Source organism: Oncorhynchus mykiss, chromosome 7, assembly GCF_013265735.2.
Source record: "Oncorhynchus mykiss isolate Arlee chromosome 7, USDA_OmykA_1.1, whole genome shotgun sequence".
Taxonomy (NCBI): Eukaryota; Metazoa; Chordata; class Actinopteri; order Salmoniformes; family Salmonidae; genus Oncorhynchus; species Oncorhynchus mykiss.
The window spans coordinates 4,276,457-4,286,920 of NC_048571.1; the positions used below are offsets into that span (position 1 = coordinate 4,276,457).

The following is a 10,464-nucleotide window of genomic DNA, read 5'->3' on the forward strand; positions in this document are numbered from 1 at the left end:
ATAACCCCTAACCATAACCCCTATCCATAACCCCTATCCATAACCCCTATCCATAACCCCTATCCATAACCCCAATCCATAACCCATAACCCCTATCCATAACCCCTAACCCCTAACCATAACCCCTATCCATAACCCCTATCCCCTAACCATAACCCCTAACCATAACCCCTATCCATAACCCCAACCCTTATCCATAACCCCTAACCATAACCCCTAACCATAACCCTATCCATAACCCTTATCCATAACCCCTATCCATAACCCCTATCCATAACCCCTATCCATAACCCATAACCCCTATCCATAACCCATAACCCCTAATCCATAACCCCTAATCCATAACCCCTATCCATAACCCTAATCTATAACCCCTATCCATAACCCCTAATCCATAACCCCTATCCATAACCCCTAACCCCTAATCCATAATCCCTATCCATAACCCCTAACCCCTAACCCATAACCCCTATCCATAACCCCTAACCCCTAATCCATAATCCCTATCCATAACCCCTAACCCCTAATCCATAATCCCTATCCATAACCCCTAACCCCTAATCCATAATCCCTATCCATAACCCCTAACCCCTAACCCATAACCCCTATCCATAACCCCTAACCCCTAATCCATAACCCCTATCCATAACCCCTAACCCCTAATCCATAACCCCTATCCATAACCCTAACCCCTAATCCATAATCCCTATCCATAACCCATAACCCCTAACCCCTAACCCTAATCCATAACCCCTATCCATAACCCCTAACCCCTAATCCATAACCCCTATCCATAACCCCTAACCCCTAATCCATAACCCCTAACCCCTAATCCCTAATCCATAACCCCTATCCATAACCCCTAACCCCTAATCCATAACCCCTAATCCATAACCCGTAACCCCTAATCCATAACCCCTATCCATAACCCCTAATCCATAATCCCTATCCATAACCCCTAACCCCTAATCCATAACCCCTATCCATAACCCCTAACCCCTAATCCCTAATCCATAACCCCTATCCATAACCCCTAACCCCTAATCCATAACCCCTAATCCATAACCCGTAACCCCTAATCCATAACCCCTATCCATAACCCCTAATCCATAATCCCTATCCATAACCCCTAACCCCTAATCCATAACCCCTATCCCTGTAGGACAGCAGTGTTCCTCACCCCAGTCCTCCAGAAGCTGTTCTGCTCAGTTACCTTGTGAGATGAAGATCATTTCCCATCTCTTCTGTCTGAAATCTGTCTGGTCTACTACTTACTAAAACTGCATACTGTGTAGCAATCATACTGCGTACTATTTAGAATGTACTGTGTAGTCAAATCTAATGCAGTAATCAACACATGTCAACATACTAGGCTCATCCATACTCATGATGTGTCATCTGTGTTGATTCCTGCCATTCGTTCATTTTGGTACAACGCATCCATTTATCTGATTATCAGCTGCTGTGAAACACGTGTCTGGAAAGAGGATTATTTTAGGTAATAGTGTGCAGGGAATTCTGGATGAAACATCTAAATGAGTATAACATCCTGGCATTTAAACTGTACTGCATTATTTAAATGGCATATACTATAAAGGTTCTGTTTTCATGTACCCAAAATGTCTGTTATTTAGAATGCAGGTATGGGCATTCAGACACAGCCACTGTCTTTCTCTCTCTGTCCTGGCTCTGTCTTTCTCTGTCTGTCCTCTCTCTGTCTTTCTCTGTCTATCCTGGCTCTGTCTTTCTCTGTCTATCCTGGTTCTGTCTTTCTCTCTCTGTCCTGGCTCTGTCTTTCTCTGTCTATCCTGGCTCTGTCTTTCTCTGTCTATCCTGGCTCTGTCTTTCTCTGTCTATCCTGGCTCTGTCTTTCTCTCTCTATCCTGGCTCTGTCTTTCTCTGTCTATCCTGGCTCTGTCTTTCTCTCTCTATCCTGGCTCTGTCTTTCTCTCTCTATCCTGGCTCTGTCTTTCTCTCTCTATCCTGGCTCTGTCTTTCTCTCTCTATCCTGGCTCTGTCTTTCTCTGTCTGTCCTGGCTCTGTCTTTCTCTCTCTGTCCTGGTTCTGTCTTTCTCTCTCTATCCTGGTTCTGTCTTTCTCTGTCTATCCTGGCTCTGTCTTTCTCTGTCTTTCCTGGCTCTGTCTTTCTCTGTCTCTGTCTCTAACTGTATTAGAGTTAACTGGCTGCCTGTCTTCTCAACTGGTGTTCAGTGTCTTGACTGGTCTTCCATTGATCCCATGGCTTTCCCCGTCCCTGCCCCCACCTTATAGTTGAGCCTTACACTCTGTCCTCCTCTCCACTAGGGGACGTTGTGTGGAGGTGACCGTGCAGTACTCCTGTTCCTTCCTGAGGCCAATGGAGGCGGTGCTACTGCTGACATCACGCTCTGCCTCCTCAGTCAGTCCCTCTGGAGCCACTCTGGCCTTCAGCCTCAAGACCCAGGTCACACACATCACCCCCAGCGTGAGTACGCACACACACACACAAACACACACACACACACACACGCACACCAGGCTCTGTCGCAGCCGGCCGCGACCGGGAGGTCCGTGGGGCGACGCACAATTGGCCTAGCGTCGTCCAGCTTAGGGAGGGTTTGGCCGGTAGGGATATCCTTGTCTCATCGCGCACCAGCAACTCCTGTGGCAGGCCGGGCGCAGCGCGCGCTAACCAAGGTAGCCAGGTGCACGGTGTTTCCTCCGACACATTGGTGCGGCTGGCTTCTGGGTTGGAGGTGCGCTGTGTTAAGAAGCAGTGCGGCTTGGTTGGGTTGTGTTTCGGAGGACGCATGGCTTTCGACCTTCGTCTCTCCCGAGCCCGTACGGGAGTTGAGACAAGACAATAATTACTAACAATGGATGCCACGAAATTGGGGAGAAAAGGGGGTAAAATATATTTTTTTACATTTTAAAGATTCTGAAGGAAACAGGTACAAAAGTATCTATATCCACAGTAAAACGAGTCCTATATCGACATAACCTGAAAGGCCGCTCAGCTAGGAAGAAAGAAGCTACTGCTCCAAAACCGTCATAAAAAAAGACAGACTACTGCAAATGGGGACAAAAATCATACTTTTTGGAGAAATGTCTTCTGGTCTGATGAAACAAAAATAGAACTGTTTGGCCAAAATGACCATCGTTATGTTTGGAGGAAAAAGGGCTTGCAAGCCGAAGAACACCATCCCAACCGTGAAGCATGAAGGTGGCAGCATCATATTGTGGGGGTAATTTGCTGCAGGAGGGACTGGTGCACTTCACAAAATAGATGTCATCACGAGGAAGGAAAATTGTGTGGATATATTGAAGCAACATCTCAAGACATCAGTCAGGAAGTTAAAGCTTGGTCGCAAATGGGTCTTCCAAATGGACAATGACCCCAACCATACTTCCAAAGTTGTGGTAAAATGGCTTAAGGACAACAAAGTCAAGGTATTGGAGTGGCCATCACAAAGCCCTGACCTCAATCCTCAAAAAAAAAAAATTGTGTGCAGAACTGAAAAAGTGTGTGCGAACAGGGAAGCCCACAAACCTGACTCAGTTACACCAGCTTTGTCAGGAGGAATGGGCCACAAGCTTGTGGAAGGCTACCCGACACGTTTGACCCAAGTTAAACAATTTAAAGGCAATGCTACCAAATACTAATTGAGTGTATGTAAACTTCTGACCCACTGGGAATGTGATGAAATAAATTAAAAGTGAAATAAATAACTCTCTCTACTATTATTCTGACATTTCACATTCTTAAAATAAAGTGGTGATCCTAACTAACCTAAAACAACCTAATGTCAGGAATTGTGAAAAAACTGAGTTTAAATGTATTTGGCTAAGGTGTATGTAAACTTCCGACTTCAACTGTTTATAACAACTCACAATAACTCACTATGAATATAACAACTCACAATAACTCACTATGTATATAACAACTCACAATAATTCACTATGTATATAACACCTCACTATAACTCACTATGAATATAACATCTCACAATAACTCACTATGTATTTAACACCTCACAATCATTTGTTGTCCTGAATGAAATCAAATTTTATTGGTCACATACACATTGTAAACAGATGTTAATGTGAGTGTAGCAAAATGCTTGTGCTTCTAGTTCCGACCGTGCAGTAATATCTAACAAGTAATCTAACAATTTCACAACAACTACCTAATACACACAAACCCAAAGGAGTGAATGAGAATATGTACATATAAATATACGGATGAGCGATGGCCGAGCGGCATAGGCAAGGTGTATAAAATACAGTATAAACAATGATATGAGTAATGTAAGATATGTAACATGTATTAAAGTGTCTTTTTTAAAGTGACTAGTGAGCCATTTATTAAAGTGGCCAGTGATTGGATCTCAATGTAGGCAGCAGCCTCTCTGAGTTAGTGATGGCTGTTTAACCAATCGGATGACCTTGAGATAGAAGCTGTTTTTCAGTCTCTTGGTCCCAGCTTTGGTGCACCTGCACTGACCTCACCTTCTGGATGATAGCCTCTGGAGAGCGGTGCAGTTGCCGTACCAGGCTGTGATACAGCTCGACAGGATACTCTCAATTGTGCATCTGCAAAGGTTTGTCAGGGTTTTAGGTGACAAGCCACATTTCTTCAGCCTCCTGAAGTTGAAGAGGTGCTGTTGCGCCTTCTTCACCACACTATCTGTGTGGGTGGACCATTTCAGTTTGTCTATGATGTGTACGCCTTAAAACTTTCCACTGTGGCCCCTTCTCCACTGCGGCCCTTTCTCCACTGCGGCCCCTTCTCCACTGCGGCCCCTTCTCCACTGCGGCCCCTTCTCCACTGCGGCCCCTTCGATGTGGATAGGGGGGTGCTCCCTCTGCTGTTTCCTGAAGTACACGATTATCTCCTTTGTTTTGTTGACGTTGAGTGAGAGGTTGTTTTCCTGACACCACATTCCGAGTTCCCTCACCTCCCCCCTGTAGGCTGTCTTGTCGTTGTTGGTAATCAAGCCCACTACTGTTGTGTCATCTGTAAACTTTATGATTGAGTTGGAGGCGTGCATGGCCACGTAGTCGTGGTTGAACAGGGAGAACAGGAGGGGGATGAGCACCCACCCTTGTGGGGCCCCAGTGTTGAGGGTCAGCGAAGTGGAGATGTTGTTTCCTACCTTCACCACCTGGGGGCGGCCCGTCAGAAAGTCCAGGACCCAATTGCACACGGCAGGGTTGAGACCCAGGACCTCTAGCTTGATGATGAGCTTGGAGGGAACTATGGTGTTGAATGTTGAGCTGTAGTCAATGAACAGCATTCTTACATAGGTATTCCTCTTGTCCAGTTGGGATAAGGCAGTGTGCAATGTGATGGCGATGCATCGTCTGTGGACCTGTTGGGGCGGTATGCAAACTGAAGTGGGTCTAGGGTTTCCGGTAAGGTGGAGGTGATATGATCCTTGACTAGTCTCACAAAGCACTTCATAATGACAGTTATGACGGTAGTCATTTACAGTGCCTTGCGAAAGTATTCGGCCCCCTTGAACTTTGCGACCTTTTGCCACATTTCAGGCTTCAAACATAAAGATATAAAACTGTATTTTTTTTGTGAAGAATCAACAACAAGTGGGACACAATCATGAAGTGGAACGACATTTATTGCATATTTCAAACTTTTTTAACAAATCAAAAACTGAAAAATTGGGCGGGCAAAATTATTCAGCCCCCTTAAGTTAATACTTTGTAGCGCCACCTTTTGCTGCGATTACAGCTGTAAGTCGCTTGGGGTATGTCTCTATCAGTTTTGCACATCGAGAGACTGACATTTTTTCCCATTCCTCCTTGCAAAACAGCTCGAGCTCAGTGAGGTTGGATGGAGAGCATCTTTACATCGAATCTTTATAAACTTGTCTGTTGTTGTCTGAGGCTGACCGGAACCCAGTCCTCATGATCAAAACACTCTTGAAGCGTGGATTTTGATTGGTCAGACCAGCGCTGAATGGTTCTAGTTACTGGTACATCCTGTTTGAGTTTCTGCCTATAAGACGGTAGGAGCAAGATAGAGTCGTGGTCGGATTTGCTGAAGGGACCGCGCGTAGTGCAATCAATATGCTGATAGAATTTAGGGAGCCTTGTTCTTAAATGTGCTTTGTTAAAAAAAATCATCTACAGTAAATGCAGCCTCAGGATATATGGTTTCCAATTTACATAGAGTCCAGTGAAGTTCTTTGAGGGGCGTCTTGGTGTCTGCTTAAGAGGGAATGTACACAGCTGTGACGATAACTGACGATGAATTCTCTTGGAAGATAATATGGCCCGCATTTGATAGTAAGGAATTCTAGGTCGTGTGAGCAGAAGGACTTGAGAGCCTGTATGTTGTTATGATTACACCATGAGTCGTTAATCATGAAGCATACACCTCCACCCTTCCTCTTCCCAGGGCGGAGTTTATCTCTGTCGGCGCGATGCATGGAGAAGCCCGGTGGCTGAACTGATTCCGACAACCTATCCCGAGAGAGAATTTTTTTCGGGAAACTCGTGAGAATGTTACAATCTCTGATGTCTCTCTGGAAGGCAACCCTTGCTGGAATTTCATCTACCTTGTTGTCAAGAGACTGGATATTGGCGAGTAGTATACTCGGGAACGGTGGGCGAGGAGCACATCTACGGAGCCTGACCAGGAGAGCGCTCCGTCTGCCCCTTCTGCGGCGCCGTTGTTGTGAACCCTTTGTTCAGTTGCCAATAGAACAGTGACTCAGGCAGTGCACTACACTACTTTACTTTCTATAGAGACCAGGGTAGTGCGTCTCAAATGGCACCCTTATTTCCCGATGGGCCCTGGTCAAAAGTAGTGCACTGCATATGGAACAGGGTATAATTTGGGACACCCTCCAGAACAGCTTGTCCTCTGGGCAGACAGGGGTTCACCATTCACTGTTCCCATGGCAGCACAATGTATCAGCAGCACAGGAAATGGTTCTATTTCTATTTCGAAGGTGTGGACGCTGCATGTCCTCTTACATCATGGTGCCTGCTGAATGACTGTTACTGAGTTGTACAATGTCGTTGTGTTTACCCCCCCCCCCCCCCCTCTCTCTCTCCTCCCTCTCTCCATCCCTCCCTCTGTCTCTCTCTGTCTCTCTCTCTCGCTCTCTCTCTGTCTCCCTTTCTGCCTCTCTCTGTCTCTCTCTGCCTCTCTCTGTCTCTCTCTCTGCCTCTCTCTCTCTGTCTCTCTCTCTGCCTCTCCCTCTCTCTCTGTCTCTCTCGCCCTCTCTCTCTGCCTCTCTCTGTCTCTCTCTCTGCCTCTCTCTCTCTCTGTCTCTCTCTCTGCCTCTCCCTCTCTCTCTGTCTCTCTCTCCCTCTCTCTCTGTCTCTCTCTCTGTGTCTCCATCCAGGGGATAGTGAAGTGTAAATCTCCATGTTACCAGCTGAAGGAGCTCCAACTTAAAGTAAAAAACCCTTTCAGCAAGGATGCCACGTTCAGGTGTGTGTGTGTGTGTGTGTGTGTGCGTGTATGTGTATGTGTGTGTGTGTGTGTGTGTGTGTGTGTGTGTGTGTGTGTGTGTGTGTGTGTGTGTGTGTGTGTGTGTGTGTGTGTGTGTGTGTGTAAATTACCCCTGTCCTATGTGTGTTTGTCAGGGTGGTGTTGGTAGAGTCTAAAGCCAACATGCTGCAGGTGGAGAAGAGTCAGGAGAGCCTCATTCAACAGTTCTCCTTTAGGACCAACCCAAGCTCAGACAACAACACCAGGTTAACACACACACACACACACACACACACACACACACACACACACACACACACACACACACACACACACACACACACACACACACAACCTCAAACACATCCCTTCACTCTGTCTATTTCACTAGATTAGTGTTAATATGCACACACACACACACATCTGTCTCTCTCTCTCTCTCTCTCTATCTTTCTTTCTCTCTTTCTCTCTCTCTCTCTCTCTCTCTCTCTCTCTGTCGCTTTTAATAATAAATTAAAAGTAAACATTACACTCACAGAAGTTCAGAAATAATAGATATTTCAAATGTCATTATGTCTATATACAGTGTTATAATGCAAATGGTTAAAGTACAAAAGGGAAAATAAATAAACATAAATATGGGTTGTATTTAGAATGGTAAATATTGCTGTTGTGATGGCACACTGTGGTATTTCACCCAATATATATGTTTATCAAAATTTGAATTGTTTTTGAATTCTTTGTGGGTCTGTGTAATCTGAGGGAAATATGTCTCTCTAATATGGTCATACATTTGGCAGGAGGTTAGGAAGTGCACCACAGTTTCCACCTCATTTTGTGGGCAGTGTGCACATAGCCTGTCTTCTCTTGAGAGCCAGGTCTGCCTATGGCGGCCTTTCTCAACAGCAAGGCTCTGCTCACCGAGTCTCTCTCTCTCTCTCATTAAGCTGCTCACTGAGTCTCTCTCTCTCTCTCAATAAGCTGCTCACTGAGTCTGTACACTCTGTTTTTATGTTAATTATTTCCTACGTGTCAAGTAATTAGCTTTTTTGTTTTCTCATGATTTGGTTGGGTCTAATTGTGTTGCTGTCCTGGGGCTCTGTAGGGTGTGTTTGTGTTTGTGAACAGAGCCCCAGGACCAGCTTGCTTAGGGGACTCTTCACCAGGTTCATCTCTCTGTAGGTGATGGCTTTGTTATGGAAGGTTTGGGAATCGCTTCCTTTTAGGTGGTTGTAGAATTTAACGGCTCTTTTCTGAATTTTGATAATTAGATACACCATTTTGTGAATTCTTGGTTGGTGAGCGGACCCCAGACCTCACAACCATAAAGGGTAATGGGTGTTTTAACTGATTCCAGTATTTTTTGCCAGATCCTAATTGGTATGTCGAATTTAATTTTTTATTTGTTTTTAAATTTTACCCCCTTTTTTCTCCCCAATTGTGCGCCGTCCTATGGGACTCCCAATCACTGCAGGTTGTGATACAGCCTGGAATCAAACCAGGGTCTGTAGTGACACCTCTAGCACTGAGATGCTGTGCCTTAGACTGCTGTGCCACATACATAGAAACAATCAGAGACACTCACTGACTGCCGTACATAGATATGTACTTTTCCAGACTACACTTGTTCTGTTACGTAGGGGAGTGTCTCTGTGGTGTGTGTGTGTGTGTGTGTGTGTGTGTGTGTGTGTGTATATGTCTATGTCATGTGTGTGTTTACACTTCACAGGCAGAGGTAGCGCAAATCTCTGGAGTCTGTTCTCTTTTAGATCATTAAAGAGAGGACTAACACACACATACACACACACACACACACACACACGCATATACACACACACACACACACATCTTGTGTTTCTCTTTACTTCCTACATGAAGGGCATCTTCAAAGACTTACTGCAGATGTAAGTATGAGTTTCCATGAGAAGGAATCTCATTCTGTTTAAAACAGTTATCTTTGTGTTTGGACATATCCGTACTGCAAAATAAATTATGTTTTTGTAAATCACATTGTCTGTTGCTGCAAAATCCTTGCTCTCTTCTGCAGTGATGTTCAATGGATTATAGATAGTTTCATATGACTTCATACCCTGCAACTCTTATGTCTGTGTAGTAACAACGTGATACACAGCAGTACTACACAGATTAGAGGGAAAAGTGTGACCAATCCCTCTCTTCTCCCTCTCTTCCCTCTCTTCCCTCTCTTCCCTCTCTTTCCCTCTCTTTTCCCTCTCTTCTCCCTCTCTTCTCCCTCTCTTCCCTCTCTTCTCCCTCTCTTCTCCCTCGCTCCCTCTCTTCCCTCTCTTCCCTCTCTTCTCCCTCTCTTCTCCCTCTCTCCCTCTCTTCCCTCTCTCCAATCTCTTCCCTCTCCCTCTCCCTCTCTCTCTCCCTCTCTCTCTTCCCTCTCCCTCTCTCTCTCTCTCTCGCTCTCTCTCTCTCTCTCTCTCTCTCTCAATTCAAGGGCTTTATTATCATGGGAAACATATGTTAACATTGCCAAAGCAAGTGAAGTAGATAATAAACGAAAGTGAAATAAACAATCAAATGAACAGTAAACATTACACTCACAGAAGTTCCAAAATAATAAAGACATTTCAAATGTCATATTATGTCTATATACAGTGTTGTAACGATGTGCAAATAGTCTCTCTCTGTCTCTGTATCAGTCTTTCTACAGATAGGTTGAATGGTGGAACTGACTGTGGTGAGTGGGAGGACAGTGACCTTCACTGTGATCCTGCAGATGAGTGTGGTGTGAATGAGTTCTTTAGTCCTGTCAGGAGTGTGAGTCTGGCGGCTGGACAGACAGAAACCATAGAGCTCCACTACCTGCCCTTCCACCTGGGGAAAAGACACTGCTCCGTCCTGCTAGTCAGCCAGCAGGTATACAGGGCCGTGTGTGTGTGTGTGTGTGTGTGTGTGTGTGTGTGTGTGTGTGTGTGTGCCATGATTTAGGTGTTCCTTCCAGGTGCTGTGTGTATTTAAATCTAGCTTGGATAATGTGTGTTGTTGATTATAGGTGT

General features: G+C 45.2%; 1 protein-coding gene across 1 annotated transcript in view; it reads left to right on the forward strand.

Moving 5' to 3' along the window:
• Positions 1-2,306: 2,306 nt before the first annotated feature.
• The window catches only part of LOC118965333 (cilia- and flagella-associated protein 47-like), a 39,724-nt gene continuing 31,566 nt past the window's right edge, over positions 2,307-10,464 (forward strand). Inside the window, exons 1-4 of the mRNA XM_036984386.1 lie at positions 2,307-2,464; positions 7,353-7,441; positions 7,597-7,707; positions 10,108-10,324. Coding sequence (XP_036840281.1) covers positions 2,357-2,464; positions 7,353-7,441; positions 7,597-7,707; positions 10,108-10,324 — 525 coding nt within the window. The 5' untranslated portion in view covers positions 2,307-2,356. The remainder of the gene's footprint in view (positions 2,465-7,352; positions 7,442-7,596; positions 7,708-10,107; positions 10,325-10,464) is intronic.